A 17,754-nucleotide genomic window follows, 5' to 3' on the forward strand; every position below is an offset into this window, starting at 1 on the left:
TCAGCCTCTCGAGATCGAGGTCCCTGACTGAACTTCGTCGTCACCCGGGCCGGGCCTAGCTGACAGGGCGCGTCTCGCCTCCGAGAGCGCTGCCTCGAAAGAAGCGGCCGCTTTCTTCTCCCTCTCTCTCAGACAGGGGTCGCGGGGGGCCTCCTCTAAGGAAACGCGCCTCGGGCCTCGCGACGCCTCGAAGACACTCCGGGTCGCCGCTCAGTGCGCGCGCGCGCGCCGGCCGGCCGCCGTCGAGCCGCGCGGTCCCCAGCTGCAGGCCCTCTGGCGAGGCAGCGGGCTCCTCAGCTGCGGCCCGGGGGGCGTGGCAAGGGCCCCGCTGCTCCTGTTTTCTCAGCTGGGGCTCGCTTTCGGTTTCGTTTCCTTCCGGTCGCTCCATCCCGCGGAGCAGTGAGACCCCGGGCCGCGCCCCCCCCCCCCACGCCCGACCCCGTGATCACCGCCGTCGTCCGCGCTAAACCTCGATCCGACGGCCATGGCCCAGGCCGCGGTGGCCGCGGCCGAGGTGACCCAGGTGTTGTGCGCCGCTGGGGGTGCCATGGAGTTGACGGAGCTGCGGCGCCGCTTGCGAACGAGCCTGGGAGCCGACGCTCTGGAGCGGCTGCTGCGGGACCGCGGGCGCTTCGTGGTGGCCTCGCGGGCAGGTGCAGGCCGGGCTGGGGTGCCGGCGGCGGCGGCGGCGGGGACGACGGCGGCGGCCTCGAAGCGAGTGGTGCTGGCCGTGTCGTCGCTGCGTCTGTGCCGCGCGCACCAGGGTCCCAAGCCGGGCTGCACCGGGCTCTGCGCGCAGCTTCATCTCTGCAAGTTCCTCATCTACGGCGCCTGCAAGTTCCTGAGGACTGGGTAAGGACGCCGGCGACCATGAGCGGAGGTCCCACCCCTACCCTACCCCACCTCTCCGCCCCTCTACTCCCGGAGTTTGGGGCAGAAGGCGGGCGAGGTGTGGGTTCCACAGCCTCGCCTGTCCTTCACTCGGAAAGAACGTTCGTTGAAGTTAATGAGAGGCACTGTGTGCTGGAGTGACTTAGATAGAATGTGGTACCAGGAGGCACACCTGGCTGGGCATGGCGGTTTCGCTCCCTGAAGCTGGTCCCCAGGGCTAGTTGGGGAGAGGTCTGGCTTTGAGGGGCAGGCAGCAAGGCTCGCGATAGCAGCCCTAAAGAAGCTTTGGGAGTGCCACTCAACGCCTATTAGCCCTATTAGCCCGCTAAGAAGCCGAAACTCAGATTTCAAAAAACCCGTAGGGAACTGGTTCGCGCTCCCCCCCTTCCCCCCAGCCACAGACCCTCCTGGGTGTTTTTTCTGCACACCCCACCCCTGGCTTTGGTTCATTTGGTGGCATTGCCCTCTCTGGAATGCCCTTCCTGGTTTGCTCTTTGGCGAGAGCTAAAAGATTATGTCCTTTTGAGCTCTTCCTCTTAACTCTTCCACATCACATTGTTTACTGTCTTTATTAGTCGGGGCTGGCTCTCTGCTTGCACCTGGGTATAGTAGGTGATTAGTGAAATTTGCTTATACTGAAGAATTTGGGCTTCACCTTGAAAGTGATAAGGGCTGTTGGGATGGCAGCCATCAGGTTTGCATTTTAGGAAGATGTTTTGGGTAATGGTGTAGATGCCGGGTATGTTGAGCAGAGTATGTTGAGGCTGCCAGCTTCGAAGCTAGTTATCTAGAATTAGTTTCTTTCCTCCCCTGCTTCCTTTCTCTGTAACACGATAGACTTTTTTTCTTCTTCTTTTTTTAATGATGTCAGGTTAATAGTCACCTTGGATTAGTAACCTTGACCCATGCAGTCATTCAGGGATCCAGGCTGACAAATATAACTGCACCCTCAATACTTCTGAGGCAGTTCTAATCATTGAGTTGTAGGGTTTGAAGGAAAACGTGGGCAGTAGAAAGTCTAGTGGGAAGTTTTTGTGCGCCAGGTCTAGAAGTGATAAATATGCCATCTACCAGAAGCTGTCTCCCGAGCCTACCTAAGGGGTACGGTCTGGGAAATGTGGTCTCTAGGACTCACTTACTCAGAAATAATCCAGATTAGAAATCTGGAAGAACGTGTGTGAGAGAGAAATTTGGGGAAGCAGGAGAGGATGACAACATCAAGAGAGGCTGTGGGAGGGATGGTGACTCTTGTTTCTGGTCCCACTGTGGACTGAAAGCCAGAGAATGTTTGAGTTCTGTATTTAAAAGGAAGACAGAATGAATGCTCACATGCTGATTTGGAAGCTGCCAGGTGGTAGGTACTGTGGCCCTGGTCACAGAAGTATAGCTCCACAGGAGAAGGTGGTGCTACAGAGAGGGTGGAACTCTTTTAAGAAATCTGCCATGCAAGAATGAGACGTCTTCAGTCCCTGACAGCGGACTTGTGCTTAGGAGGCAGTGTGTGTGGTGACCCAAGATTGTGGTTCCGTGAGCTAGTCACCTTGTTTCAACCCAGCTCTGTTCTTTGCTGGCTGGTGACCTTGGACAAGTGGCTCTGTGGCTGGGTCTCAGTTCCCTCAATGATGATAAGATTACCTGCCTCACAGGTTCACTGAGGGCTGAATGAGTTAACTCATGAGGCATTTAGGGGCAACCCTTGTGGCACAGTGAATGCTCAATGAGTTTTAGTTGCATTGCTGCAGTTATTTGGTATTTCTGGCTTTGACAGCACCAAGTTATTTTCCTTTCTCATCTTTGTTAGCTTTTCCCCTAACCCTTTGAGTGGCTTGTTTGTTGTTCCAGGGGCCTCTCCTGGCTACTCCTCTCCCCGGCCCTGACTCTGCAGTGCCTTTCCCTTTTCTGCTACTGTATTCTTACCACAGCTGACCTCGAGCCTGCCACTCTTTTCCCTTACTTTTACCAGTTGGGGGAGAAGAGTCAAGGATGACTTCATGGTTGTTAATCCTCACAGGAGGAGGGAAGTTAACTTGCACAGAAGTGGGGAGCTAGTGGGAGAAAGGGTTTGGGGATAGATCGGGAGCTTGGCATTCTTCAAGACGCTCATTACAGACTCTAAATGAGACATGGCAGTGTCTGCATCAAGCACATGCTGCTTGCCTGGCTTTCCAGGTGACCAAGACATTATTAACTATGTGTCCCTGAGTCCTTAGGGCGGAGTTCCAGTGCCTGGTTGATAAGTGCTTACCAGATGCTTGTGGGTTGAAAGTGTGGAGAAGGGGAGCTGCCCAAGGGCTGGCCCAGGACTGTGTGTGTCTATGTGTACCCATACCTGGAAGCATGAGTCACTCTGCCTAGCATTAAAAAAAAAAAGATTTGATTTTATTGTTTTAAATCATGTGTCTGTATGGGGGTAGAGTGCAAGGAGTTGTGCACATAAGTGCAGCTGCCTTCAAAGGCTAGAAGAGAGTGTTAGTGAGACACCCAATACAGGTGTTCTTAACTGCTGAGCCATTCCTCTACCCCAGAGGAAGGTGGGTGGAGGGTTGGGTTGACACAGGGTCTCTACCTAGCTCTGGCTGTCCTGGAACTCACTATGTAGCCCAGGAGAAGTCTACCTGCCTTTGCTGGGATTAAAACATGAGCTATCCCGCCCCACCCCTGCTCAGGTTTTTATCCATGTTTAAGTGCTTACTGAGTAGCCAGTATGCTGTGACACTTTTGCACGATGGTCCTGCCCTTCTCATTACATACCTGCTGAGAAGTGTTGACCTGGGCCCTAGGCTTTGTTTAGTCTCATGTCTCATGGTAAAGAAGCACATGTTTTCATGCATAGCTGTTTTTTCTCTGCTGCTTAGAGGGAGGGTCAGGAAGTGTTTGTGAAAAAATGCCATGAAGAATGATTTCACTAGCTCTGAGTCTGACAAGGCCACCATGACGAAGTACCATAGATCAAGTGGCCCGGCCTTTCTTCCTCCCTCCCTTCCCCCTCCCTCAGCCCCTCTCTTTCTCTTTCACTTTCTCTTCTCTCACTCCTTCCTCCCTCCCTTCCATTCCTTCCCTTTCCTTCTTCCCTCCCTTCAGAGAAGCTTTCTAGTCTACTCTAGTCTAGAACTCATGATCCCCCTGCCTCAGCTTCTAAGTGCTACAATTATAGCACTCAGAATGCCATGATATACCTGACAGATGGGGAGACTTAAAGAACAGGAAGTTATTTCTCAGAATTCTGGAAGATGGAATTCTGAGATACGGTGTTGGACAGGTTGGTTTCTTCCAAGGTTGCTTTCCTAGGCTTTCAGAGGACCTCGTCTTCCTGGAGTTCTCATAAAGCTTTTTCTCTATATAGTTCTATGCCCTAGTCACCTTTATATTAAAGGACATTAGTTATGTTGGATGGGGCCACACTACTGATTTCATTTTAATTTAATCGCTTCTTTCATGACCCTATCTTCAAAGGAAGTTTTACACCCCGAGGACCTAGAAGTTGGAACTCTAATTGAGGATTTTAGGGGCAATTAGATCTAGCCTGTAACACCATCTCTGCTTCTTTTGCAGGAAGAACTGTAGGAATGGTCACAACCTGAAGACTGATCACAACCTGAGTGTGCTGAGAACACATGGTGTTGACCACCTCACCTATAGTGAGCTTTGCCAGCTTTTGGTTCAGAATGACCCCTGGCTTTTACCAGAAGTGAGTGCTAGAAAGATGGTGGGGGCTGGAGGTCTTCTTTCAAGTAATAGTGTGGAAGCAAATGGTTGGAAGATAGATAACTCTTAGTGCTGAAGAGAACTGAGAACCCCGTTTTGATTAAGAACCACTGCATGGAGGAGACTTGGATTTAATATCCAGCTCTACTAATTAAATCTGCTAGATTTAATAACCAGCTATGCTGATCTTGGACCAGCCTTGGTACTTCTTGAAAATTTTCCTTCCCTATTAGTTGACCAGCACCTGAAGTGAGTGTTATTTAGAACTGAGCAGGATGAGAGACTGGCCTATCCCTGAATAGCAGGAATTGGAACTGCATGCTTGGGTATTGCTCTTGGTCTATGAAGAAGACTTCTAGGGCTGCTTCACAGCCAGCTGCCCAGTTCTCTCTCTGCCTACTCTCTTGTACCCAGGAGAATGTATACATTAGCTGACATAAAGTCTCGGATTGTATAAGCTTATTGCATTACCTCTGTATCATTTGGTGGGGCAAGATTGGCAGCACAGAAGGTTTATTGGAAAGAAACAGAAGGTATAGAGAGCTTGTAGACAGTGTCAGGATCGGGCTGAATCTCATGGCAGGGGACAACGAAGGAAGGGGCTGAGTGGGGACTGACTATAGCGTGATGCTGAGAACAGGTCTACCAGGCTCACAGGTGCTGGGGGAGGACACAAGGCTTCCCTGTGAACAGGACCCTGGCTCTGTTGGGCTTTTCTGGGCCTTGAGTTTCTTCAGCAGATCTTAGCAGGTTGTTTTCCATGGATGGGGCAGGTTACATGGGATGCTTTGGCACTGTTACTGGTTTGAGCCAACAGATTAGATTGACATTTTTCTTTTTCTCTCTTTCTTTTCGTTCTTTCGTTCTTTCTTTCTTTCTGAGACAAGGTTTCTTTGAGTATCCTTGGCTGTCCTGGACTCACTTTGTAGTCCAGGCTGGCCTCTAACTCACAGAGATCTGTCTGCCTCTGCATCCCTGAGTGAGTGCTGAGATTACAGGTGTGTGCTACTGTGCCCACCTAAATGAGCATATTTGAATGCAGATGTTTCTATATTAGATAGTTAATGTCACTCATTTGAGAAATGGTAGTATAGCATCAGGACTGGCACATGATAAATGTTAACTTTTGGAAATTCATATTGATTTAATTCAGCTAAGCTTTCTGGAATATTCACTGTTGTCTACGCACTGGTGATCAGGCAATAAGACCCTGCTTCGTCCTTAAGGGAAACAAATCAAATGATGGGATAGGCAGATCAGAGGATGACTTTTGGGTGATGGTTAAGACACTGTGAGAGTGGTGAAAAGTGTTTTGGGGTAGATGAGGCCTGCCCAGGGTGCTGGAAGGTAAGTGAGGATGAGGGCAGTCTGGCCCGCTTACATGCCAGCACTGTTTGACATTTTCCTGTTTAGTAGTCACATCAGCTCTGTGACATTGATGAGATTCTACCCATTTCAGAGATTCAAAGACAGAATCTCAAAAGCTGGTGACTGGCTTGTTGAAGGAGTCATCAGAATTGATATCTGGCTTTTTTTCCTCGGGTAGACCATCTCTGTAGAGTGGAGGCCTTGAAAGAAAGCTGGGTTCTGTTTCTGAAGCCTCCAGGGGATTTCTTCACAGCGTGGGGACTGTAGTATCTAGGAGTCCAGTAGGTGGGCCGTTTTCATGTTGAGGTATTTGGAGTGTAGAGAAGGAACAGTTGTTTGAGGCTCAAGTTGCAAGTCTATAATTGTGCACTGTAGTGCGTGTTTGTGACCTCAGCACTTGGATGGTTAGAGGTAGAGGACTAGGTCTCATCCTTTCTTTAGCTATGTAGGTTGAGGCCAGCCTGAGTGATGAGAGACCTTGTATCAACAAACCAGGAAAAAAGTTGTGGGTTTGCCAACAACCCAACTGAGCAAACAGTAGATACAGTGACTAGCTATGTGAGTGTGGCTAGCTGACAAAACTTTAATAATAAAATTAATTAAATGTATTAGGAGTTGGGGGCCATGAAACACACACACACACACACACACACACACACACACACACACACACACACACACACTTATATGTATACAAGGGTGAATGAGAGTCTGCTTGTGCCACAGTTTGGAGGTCAGATGACAACTCCAGGGAGTTGCTCTTCCCTTCTACTGTTATGTAGGCTCTGGTACTTGAGTCAGGTCCTCAGGCCTGAGCAGCAAGTGCCTTTACCTGCTGAGCCATCTTGTTTTCCCTAGCTGTGGAGCTTTGGAGTCTGCTAGTTCCCTTGAGAAATGAAGGGGTGGTTTTCGGCCAACTCTGAAATGCTTTAGCCCTCAGAACCTCTCTGACTTTGAATTTTGAAAAGAAAATTAGGGTTGTGTGGCAAGCAGGGACTGCCTCTGACATGAACTCTGGTGCCCCCAATTTGATCTCTTCCCCTTGGTGGGGAGGCCCAGCGGCACATAGGCTATCCGGATGAGACCTGATAGGCTGTGGTCATATGGTGATGGGGGGGGGAGAGGGGGGGGGGGGGAGGACCCCACCTGTCACAGACCTAGGAGAGGGGAAAAGGGTGAAAAAGGGAGGGGTGAGGGAACAGGGAACAGGAAAATACAAGCTAGGGAATAACATTTGGGATGTAATCTGGATAAATTGTAATAAATTAAAATTTAAAAATTAAAAAAACGCATACATCTTTAACAACAGAAAAGGAAAATGGGAGAAATGAACTAGTAATGGGTATTTGGTTTGGTGGGGGCTGTGTGTGGGTAAGGGTAAGGAGATTGGTGTGGATAGGTGGCTGCTACTGCTGTGGCCTCTTTGAAGTTCTGTGGATCGTCCCAGGGGAAGCTCTTGTTAGGAGTGTATTTTAGCTTAGGGAGTATTTTGCTGCCATGTCTTAAGTGAGAGGTGAGTTCTCTACGGCTCATGCGAATGGAACAATACATGACCATGAGGACCTCTTTCTCCCATGGCGTGATCATTGAGGTGTGCTGAGTACAGTGTTCATGGGATGATGCCTTTTCTCCTCTTTGTCAACAGATCTGCCTACACTACAACAAAGGTGATGGACCCTTTGGCTCTTGCTCCTTCCAAAAGCAATGTATTAAACTCCATATCTGCCAGTACTACTTACAGGGAGAGTGCAAGTTTGGCACTAGCTGTAAGAGATCTCACGAGCTCACTAACTCTGAGAATCTGGAGAAATTGGAACGGTTGGGTTTAAGTTCTGACCTGGTGAGCAGGCTGCCTTCTACTTACCAGAATGCATATGACATCAAGAATAAGGGCTCAGCCCTCAGCAAATCTCCTACAGGTCCACAGGGCACTTCTGGTAAGGCTGATGGGAAATGCTACAGGCCTTGGGCTTGGGGCCTGGATTTTTGTTGGCTAGTAAATAGAATATGACTTTGTGTAATGAGTCTGTTAGTAGGGTTCATTGACCCTTTCCTTGCTGGAAGGTTGTGAGGATGGTTGAAATCTAGACACAGTCAAGATGTGAGTTGATGCAAGTCAGGGTTGGTGCATTTTAATTCTAGAGGAGCTGGATCTGCACTGAAATGAGGTTAGTCCCCCCTGTGTAATAACCTTCCACACTCTGGAGAATTTTTCTTTTCAGTGAGGGACCTAGAGTTGGGATGCTGGTTATACAGCTCTGGGGCATCCACTAGTGACATTCTTTATGATATTACGAATGAATGCAAGGAGGCATTTGTAAAGCCATGACCTTGGTCATCTTCCTGCCATGAGTAAGCAGAAGTTCCCCTCTCATTGTTAGGTTTTGGCTTATTCTCTGATTCTTTTCAGCACCTAGACACTGCCTAGCCCATAGTAACCCATCAGCATGGGTGAGTGTGGTGGGAGTGTCTCTCAGGCTTAGTGACAGGGAGCTAGAGGAATTTTCAGTTGAGATTTTAAAGTATTTTATGTTTTTAGGTGCTTTTCTTGTCTGTGCACCATGCATGCCTGATGCTTGCAGAGGCAAGGAGGTATTGAATACTCTGGAACTGGAGTTACAGATAGTTGTGAGCCACTGTGTTGATGCTAGGAATTGTACCCAGGTCTTCTGGAAGAGGAGCCAGCACTCTCAACTGCTGAGCCATCTCTAGCCCTAGTAGAGATTTTTTAAAGGAATAATTTTTAGTTATTCTTTGGTGATTTTATACATGTATGCAATTTTCTTTTTCTTTATTTTGTGTTTTTGTTTTTCTAAGACAGGGCTTCTCTGTGTAGCCTTGGCTGTCCTAGACTCGCTTTATAGACCAGGCTGGCCTTGAACTCACAGAGATCCGCTTGCTTCTGCCTCCCCGAGTTCTGGGATTATAGGCATATGCTACTGTGTCGAGATCATGGCCAGCTTTAAAAAAAGAAATATGTTTTGTGTTTTTTGAGGTGAGTTCTCAATGTGCACTAGGCTATACTTGAACTCAACAAAGATCCACCTCCTTTTCTCTTCCAACTGCTTTGACTTAAAGGCATGCATCACCATACCTGACTTAAATTTTTTAATAATATATAACATATGTTACATAATATATGTAACATAATACAACATATAATAATACATACATGGTCTGTTTTGCTTGTCTGTGCATCTCTTGCTTACTTGGTACCCACAGATGAGAAGATGGTGTCAGATCCCTTGGAACTGGAGTTACAGTTGTGAGAGACTGTGTGTATGCTAGAAAATGAACATGGGTCCTCTGGAAGAGCAGCCAGTATTCTTAGCTGCTGAGCCTTCTTTCTAGTCCCACTCAGATTTTTAAAAATGTGGTTTTTGGGGGATTGAACTGTGGTCCTCAAGCTTGCAAGGCAAGCACTTACTGAGCTGTCCTCTCAGTCTCCTCAGATATTTTTACTGATCTCCAGATATACAAAGATTTTGCCTTAAATAATGTTTAGAGCGTCATCTATATTATGAGTTTATTAAAAAACGAGGGGCAGATCTACTGCTGAGTGACTCAGGTCTCTCCTGGTCTATCCTGGAGAGAGAAGGGGAATGTCAGGGTCTCCCAGGTGTGGGTTTTGAGGCCATTCTGTGGGATACCTGGGAGTTTATAAAATGAAGATGCAGATAGCAGAATGACAGGTTGTCAAGTAAACAAGGAAAGGTTTTCAGTGAGTTTCCTTAGTCTTATTTGGGGTTAAGTGGATGGGGTAAATGTAATAGGTAAAGACTCATTGGAAGGGTAGTGAGCAAGGTATACTTTGAAAGAACTTATATACCTGTCTTGTTTTAAGAGCCTTAAAATTAAGAACATTTTATTTGAAGATGAAAACTTACCATATATTATCTTTTCTCTTTAGTACCCTGTTCTAAAGACTTTATTGACAAATATTTTCCATAGGAACTAAATATGATTTTAAAAATACCTTCTATTTTTCCTTTCCTAGGAACTTAGGTGGACATTCAGAGTGAAATGTGGTATCCCGGATTTAGTAAAAATCTGTGTACTGAGTGTACTGGGATTTACCCTAAAAGTAAAATGCTTACCTACCTGTGTGACTAGGGTACTTTTATCCCTCGAAGGATAGGTTTTAACAGTTTGCCTAGGCTACTTCTGTTTTGTGCAGAGAGATGAATAAATTCTTTCTTCCTTTTTTAGCCTTGAAATACTATAATCCTACATGAAAAGTGTCAGTAGTAGCTGACATATTTTGTGGTGTTTCTTTGTAGAAAGAAAAGACAGCTCAGGTTCTGTGTCACCAGGAACTCCTAGCCAGGAGGAGAGTGATCAGATTTGCTTGTACCACATTCGGAAAAGTTGTAGCTTTCAAGGTAAGTTAGAGGCTGTTATTCCCTTTCACGGGAGGGAAACTGCTTCTCATACCTGCTTGAGGCACCCCTAGAGAGAGGAGAGGTCTTTTTTGTTTGTTTGTTTTTAGTTTTTTTTTTTTTCAAGACAGGGTTTCTGTGTACCCTTGGCTGTCCTGGACTCACTTTGTAGATCAAGCTGACCTTGAACTCGCAGTGATCCACCTGCCTCTGCCTCCTGAGTGCTGGGATCAAAGGCATGCAGAGAGGAGAGGTCTTGCCAAACTAGTTCTGAATCTGCTTTGTTGAGGATGGAAGGAATTATTTGCATTTTAAAAATGAAGCTGTAGATGAGTTTTTGGGAATATAGTGCTTTGGATCTGTACCAGATGAGTGTCAAGTGGCCACAGAACATCATGAAATGGGGCTACTCAGTGTAGTGGAAGCTGAGACAATTGCCACTTATGCAGGGTGACAGTGGGCCTAGGGGAGTCTCAAAAATTGGAAGACTTCAGTGAGGCACTTGGAGGATTGCTCTGGGTTTCTTCGGTATTGGGCAAGTGGTCCCTGCTTGCCTCACTTTACCACAAACAGTAATTCTTGTGTGGGTCAATATCATCACAGAAGCTTTGTTTATATTCTTCACTGACAGCTTAGCCTTTTGTTTTGTATTTTCAAGACAGGGTTTCTCTGAGTAGACCAGGATGTCCTGGTCTTACTTAGTAGATCAGGCTGGCCTCGAATTCACAGAGTTCTACCTGCCTCTGCCTCAGGAGCGCTGGGATTAAAGGTGTGTACCACACTGCCTAGCTGCTTCCTAGTACTTTTTACATTTGCTCTTCTCTATATAGCCTGTCATTTCAAGAGCTCCTGGGAGGAAAGGGAGGTGGATGTGGGTGCTTTGAATCCTCGTGGGTGTTTTCTGTTCACCTCTAATCATTCCCTTTAGTGTTCTTCAGGGAAGGAGCAGGAACTCTTGATTTGGTCACAACCTCTGAACCGTAAATACAACTTGACTTGAGGGCTTCATTGTTAGAGTCATTCCTTGTCAAGAGTCCAATAGGTCTTTGAGTGTGAGTCATGTAAGCTCATAGTGTACAAGTCAAAGACTTGCAAGTCCCTAAGATTGCTGTGTCCTGCCTTGTTGAATTTAAGGGCTTTCCTTGCCTGGACACCCCCGGCTTCTTTCTTGAGGCCTCTTGACCTAGTGTTCTTTTTCTGTTTGTTTGTTTGTTTTTTGTTTTTTGTTTTGTTGCTGTGTCCACACAGCTCCTGGCCAGTTCTTTAACAAGGCCTAGCAATGTCAACATGTTCTTTTTTGGTGTTCCTTCACCACAGTATCTTTTGGAGAACCTGAAAAAGATGTGACATTGAGAAAGAATGTACAGATTTCAGCAAATTTTAATTTTGTTTAAAAATTTTTTTATTTTCACACAGGGTCTCTTTTTTAAGACTTGTTTATGTGTATGGGCATTTTGCCTGCATGCACACATAAGTGCACCACATGCTGCCTGGTGCAGTAGATCCCCTGGAACTGGAGTTACAGAAAGTTGTGAACTGCCATGTGTGTGCTGGGAATTGAACCTGAGTCCTCTACAGGGAGCAGCCAGTGCTCTTAACCCCTGAGTCATCTCTCTAGCCCTAGAAATTTTAATTTTCAACTATTAACTAAGCTTAAATTCATTATTTTAATATTTGAATTAAAATGGATTAACTATAGTTAGTAAGATGTGGATCTTCATCAACTTTTTTTTTTCTTAGCAACTAGGTATGCCTTTCCTGGTCTTTGGGTGTCTGTCTAGAAAGACGTTACACGTGTGCTGGTATATATGTCTCTTTATATTCAATGTATATGTAGCACATTTGTGCCTTCTTTGCTTCACTTAATCAGTTGCTTTCTTTTGGAGACTATATAATATAGTCTTAAGACTCAATTTGGTTTTTGGTCTTTGTTTTGTTTTGTTTTTCTGGTTTTTCGAGACTGGGTTTCTCTGTGTAGCCTTGGTTGTCCTGGATTTGCACTGTAGACCAGGCTGGCTTCAAACTCACAGAGATCCACCTACCTCTGCCTCCTGAGTGCTGGGATTAAAGGCGTGCGCCACCACCGCCCGGTTTAAGACTCAATTTGAAACATGCAGAATGATGGAAGTTTTTCCTCATACCTCTATAAGAAACAACTGCATATGTATGTGTATTTAATTAGAGTGCTACTAATCTCTCCATCTCATATTTTGTATATAGGAACATTCTGCAGCTGGTTGAGCTCTTTCTAATAGTTTACATTTTGGCTGTACCTCCATGTCTAAGTGCAGTGCACTTCTTAGGCCTTTTCTTTTTTCTATCTTCCTCACCATCTCTGCACAGATGTACCAGTAACTCAAGAGCTTTTGAAAGGAAGTGTCAGAGCCAGCATAAGCAAAGTTGAGGCAGGATGCAAGGGTTTGAAGCGGGAGGGCAGTGAGCCATGTGGCACCTAGAAGACAGAAGTAGACGGAAGGACGTGGGCACTGATGAGCAGTGTATGTAAAGACCTTCATGGGTATGTTGAAGAAGAGGGGGCTCTCTTAGCAACCACAGGGTATCTCTGCAGCTGAAACCATATTGCCAAACCACCTTCAATGGGATGTGTTGAGATTAAATGTACTTCTCCCTCCCTCCTTTCTTCTCTCCTTCCCTCCCTCTCTTCCCACTAGTAGGGGTTGAACCTAAGGATTTTATCTGTGCTAGGAGAATGCCCTGTCATTGAACTTTATTTCCAACCCTATTTTTACTTTGAACTTGTGATCCTTCTGCCTCAGCCTCCCAAGCAGCTGGGACTATAAGCTTCGACCATCAAGGTAGACTCTGGGATGGATTCCTTTTGGAGTTAAGTCAGGAATCTGACCTCTGCCCATCCACACACCTATGTGTATAGGGACAAGGAGCAGCTTAACTGCCCCTGAAGGGCTGAGACCAATGACCTTCTTGGGAACAACTTCTTTATGGTCATGAAGTGGCATTCTAGACTAACACATTTTTTTAAAAAAACCATTGTAATATGTCGTTTAAAGGGAAGACACATTAGTAAGACCCATAGTATTTCAGTATGTAAATGCCTAGGTGTAACTGCACTAACAAAGCATCACTTCCTCATAACTTCCCAGAATGTCTCCAGTCAGTGATCAGGACCACTCCCATTGATAATTGTAGGGTAAGGACACACTGTCTACTGCTAGGGTGTCTTACTACTTTATGTTTCTATTTTAGATAAGTGCCATCGAGTTCATTTTCATCTGCCATATCGATGGCAGTTCTTGGATGGAGGCAAATGGAAGGATTTGGACAACATGGAGCTTATTGAAGAGGCATATAGCAATCCAAGTAAAGACAGGTAGGAGAGTAAAAATGTACCACTCTTCCTGGCTTTGTGCCCAGTCTCCTGTGTACAGCCTAAGGGATTTAGTTTAAACAATAATATGTGCATGCACTTGTGTGTGCACTCACACACACAATGCCCACACTCATGAAACGCATCACCACACAAAACATGACCTGGAGTTGGAAGCCCATGTTTATACTGGCAGTTGGGTAGCTGTCCCCCTCTTTTTTTATACAAGAAGATGTGAGAAAAAAAGGTGGCACAAGACCAAGTAACCTCAACTACTTGCTGCTTAGATTGATCACACACAAGTTGTTATTATTATAATCAAGAAATAATTTGTAAACTTGTAGTTTTTCCCATAAAGTCATACAGCCAAACTGTTTAACCTGAATGTTATTAATTTTTGTTTTTCCTAGCATTTTCACTCAGCCAATTCATACTAAATAAGGAAGTCCCAGGTAGTCTTCTTTTAAATATTTAGCTGTTACTTTGGTTAAAATATGCTGCAATATGTTGCTAAAAAGATAATTTAAAACCCAGGAGGCAGAGGCAGGCGGATCGTTATGAGTTTGAGGACAGCCTGGTCTACAGAGTGAGTCCAGGACAGCCAAGGGCACACAGAGAAGCCCTGTCTCAAAAAACTGAAAAAAAAAAAAAAAAAAAAAAAAAAGATAATTAAAAAAATTTAGTAAGAGTTAGGACTGTGGACTGGAGAGGTGGCATAGTAGGCAGAGAGCTCAGTGTTCTGCCAGAAGCCCTGGATTTGGTTCCTTGGCACTTATGTGGTAGCAGCTGTCTATTTCCTTTAATTGTAGAGGATCTTAAGGCCTCTTCAGACACTGTACTTTTGTGGTGAATACATACAGATGAAATATTTATACAAATAAAAATAAATAAACCTTTATTATAATAAAAAGTTTGGAATTTATTTTATTTTTAATTATGTCTATGTCTATGTCTGTGTATGTGAGTGAAAGTGCCTGCAGAGGCCACAGTACAGTATTGGATCCCCAGAGCTAGAGGTATAGGCAGTTGTGAGCCACCTGCTGTGGGTACTGGGAACCACAATGTGATCCTTGACAAAAGTAGCAATTGCTCTTAACCACTGAGCTCCCTAAAAAGAGAATTTGAATATCTAAAATGATTTTCAAACTTAGAGTGTTCATGTGCAAATTGCTATTGGCTAAGAATGTGAAACAAATTATTCTCCTTAGAAGGTTTTATAGTTCACAACCACCCATAATCTTTCTATATGAAACAAATTGTAGACCCTGTTATGCATAAATCTTAAGTGTACAGCTCAGTTACTTTTGGCAAATGTATTTGCTTGTGTAGCCAGAATACAGAATCCACATCGCCCTAGATGGTTCTGCATTCAGCTCACCTTCTGAGCCTGTCTTCTCTGACTTCTCTCACCTCAGGCTAGCTTGGCTGGTTCGTGGATCTATACGCTGAACCATTTTCCGTGTACTCATAGGCATAGAGTTAAGCACTACTGTGGTTTCTTTTCTTTTCCTTTAAATTTTTTTCAATTTTGCTTTTTGAGACAGGGTCTCATGCAGCACACACTGTCCATAAACTGGCCAATACTGCCCAAGGGCTGGTGTACCACCATGCCAGGCCTGAGATTGTTGGGCCAATCTTCTGTGCACCATACATGTGTTTATATGGGGGGACTTTCAGGAGGGACTTCCAGAGCGGTCTTCTGGGAGGTAGGCTGTGTTTGTCCTTGGCTTTGTCAGGAGATAACAGATTGTTTTCCAGGTGATTATAGTACTTTCCAGTCCTGTTAGCAGCATTTAATGACATGCCCTCCCAATATTAGTACTGTTGAGGATTTACATACTAGCCAGTCTAGAATGTAAAATGTTTTTTCAGTTTGCATAGCCATGATTTCCAGAGTGGAAAAAATTTCCATGTGTCCACTGGTTGTTTTTGATTCATTTCCTGTGTTATGTCTATCCTTAAACATATTTTGGAAGTAAGGAGAGCTGTGGTTTTTTTGTTTTTCTGTCCATTTATTTTGAGGCATTCTCTACATTTCTGGATATTAAATATGAGCTAAAAAATAAACTCAGTCAGCTAATAGTGCTTTCTCTCTTTAATGCAGAGAAATATTTATCCATCTTTTTCTTTATGGTTTTGTACTTTATATGTCTTAAGAAATCCTCCTTTATTGTAATAACAAAAGAATTCTCCTAAATTTCTTCTAAAAGTGAACGTTTTAAGTATAGCACTATATTTAAATTCTCTTTTATGTGATTAAATTTGAGCCCAATTTCATTCTTAGGTAGGTGAAGCATCAGGTTCTCCAATAACTACTTTGAAAAGTTTTAATTAATTTGCTCATGATTAAAATACCTACCATAAAATTTAAACTACTAAGTACACTCATATTATTCAAGCTCTATGACTGTTCATTTTCATAAGTTTATTTTTAAAACCACAAAAAGAGCCAAACTTGGTAAAGTGTTAATAAACCTTAGCTCATTTTAGCTCATTTTAATTTTTGTTACAAAATATCATCTTCTCTACACTCGTCTTCAGTGCTCCGTGGGTTAGTCTATTTCTGGCCTCTGGGTAGTGCCTGTCTGTCAGTCCCACACTGTCCGACCCACTGAAGCTAAGGGCCGAGTTCTGGGGTCTGGTCAGGCAAAGGCTGTCCCCGCTCCTCTTCCTCCTCCCTGCTTCCCTCTGTTTCTTGCCACTTTCCCTTTCAGGAATTTCAATTTTTCATCAGCTTACAGATTACTCTCCTGTATTTTTAACTTGAAATTACATTGACTGTTGTGAGTTTGGGGAGCATTGTCTTTATACTTTATGCATACATATGCCCACTTTCTGAGCCCTTAGCCTTGGTCTCCTCTATAGTTGCTGCTGGGATTCTGACCACGTGTGGCCATTGTGTGCTCTCAGAGTTCCTTACTTTATCTTGTATTCTCCTAACTGCTCTCTCATTCCCTGTGTTTCTCTTGGTTGCATTTAGGGAATTCTTCTCCGAGTGCCAGCCACTGTTCAGCCTCATCTGAGATCTAGTAGTCCATCTGTGACTCACAGTGCATGCACGATCCGTTATTAATATTCATAAATGTCCTTGTTTTCTCATGAAGCTTACCTCTGGTTAGTTGTTGCTATTTTTAGTCTCTTAATCCTAATGTAGATTTTTTATAACTAAAAAGAACCACTTTACACATACTTGTATCTTAGAATGCTGGTTTGCAGCCTCAGCAGTCTGATTCTATTTATGTCTGTCAAACTATATTTTCTCACAATCTTGTTTCCACATGTGTTGTGTGACACATGTGTTTGATGTGTCATGTTTGGTGAAGCTTTATTTGTGGAAATTCTTGTGAGGGGAGTTCCTCCAGAGAGTTTGTGTTTGTTTTTCTGGGAACCACTATCGTTACAGCTAATTCTCACATAGAAGTGTGAAACATCCCAAAACTTGAAGGCTTCCCTCCAGAGTCACTGCTACACAGGTGAATTTCCTTCCTGACTGCCTTTGTAAGGCTCGTTCCTTGGCCCTGGCTACACAGAATGCTGTCTCTCTTCTCTCTCTTCTCCTTCATCTCCTTCACCTTACTTCCCTCTCTCTCCTTTGTCTAGACGGAGTCTCAAGTAACCCTGGCTGGGGCCTCAAACACACTGTGTACCTGAGAATGATCTGAACTTCTAGCCCTGCTTAGACCTCCCAAGTGCTGGGATTCCAGGCGTGACAACAAGCCTGGCTAGCAGTGTCGCTCCTGACTGGGTCTAGAGGCATAGGCCTGTAATCCCATCTAGCTGGGAAGTCAGGCAGGAGAATCCCAAGCTCAGGACCTGCCTGGGCAACTTAAGGACTGCCTCAAAATGAAAATAGAAAATCGCTCAATAAAATGAAAATAGCTCAATAAAAAAGAAATGTCTCCTTAGATTTGGCCTCCATTCTTACTCAGACACTACATCTGCATGTGTCTCCTACCCCTGCCTTGGACATAAAAACACAGCTCCTTGTCATTACTCACTGAGACTGCCCTCACTGTCCTCTCTGGTTTTGTGACTCCCCTTGATCTTTGAGCAATATCACATTGA

At 44.8% G+C, this 17,754-nt stretch overlaps 1 protein-coding gene across 1 annotated transcript in view; it reads left to right on the plus strand.

The window, feature by feature from the left end:
• Nucleotides 1-438: 438 nt before the first annotated feature.
• The window catches only part of Parp12 (poly(ADP-ribose) polymerase family member 12), a 32,721-nt gene continuing 15,405 nt past the window's right edge, over nt 439-17,754 (plus strand). Inside the window, exons 1-5 of the mRNA XM_051151684.1 lie at nt 439-852; nt 4,444-4,579; nt 7,610-7,901; nt 10,245-10,346; nt 13,569-13,692. Coding sequence (XP_051007641.1) covers nt 485-852; nt 4,444-4,579; nt 7,610-7,901; nt 10,245-10,346; nt 13,569-13,692 — 1,022 coding nt within the window. The 5' untranslated portion in view covers nt 439-484. The remainder of the gene's footprint in view (nt 853-4,443; nt 4,580-7,609; nt 7,902-10,244; nt 10,347-13,568; nt 13,693-17,754) is intronic.

This window comes from Acomys russatus, chromosome 10, assembly GCF_903995435.1.
Source record: "Acomys russatus chromosome 10, mAcoRus1.1, whole genome shotgun sequence".
NCBI lineage: Eukaryota > Metazoa > Chordata > Mammalia > Rodentia > Muridae > Acomys > Acomys russatus.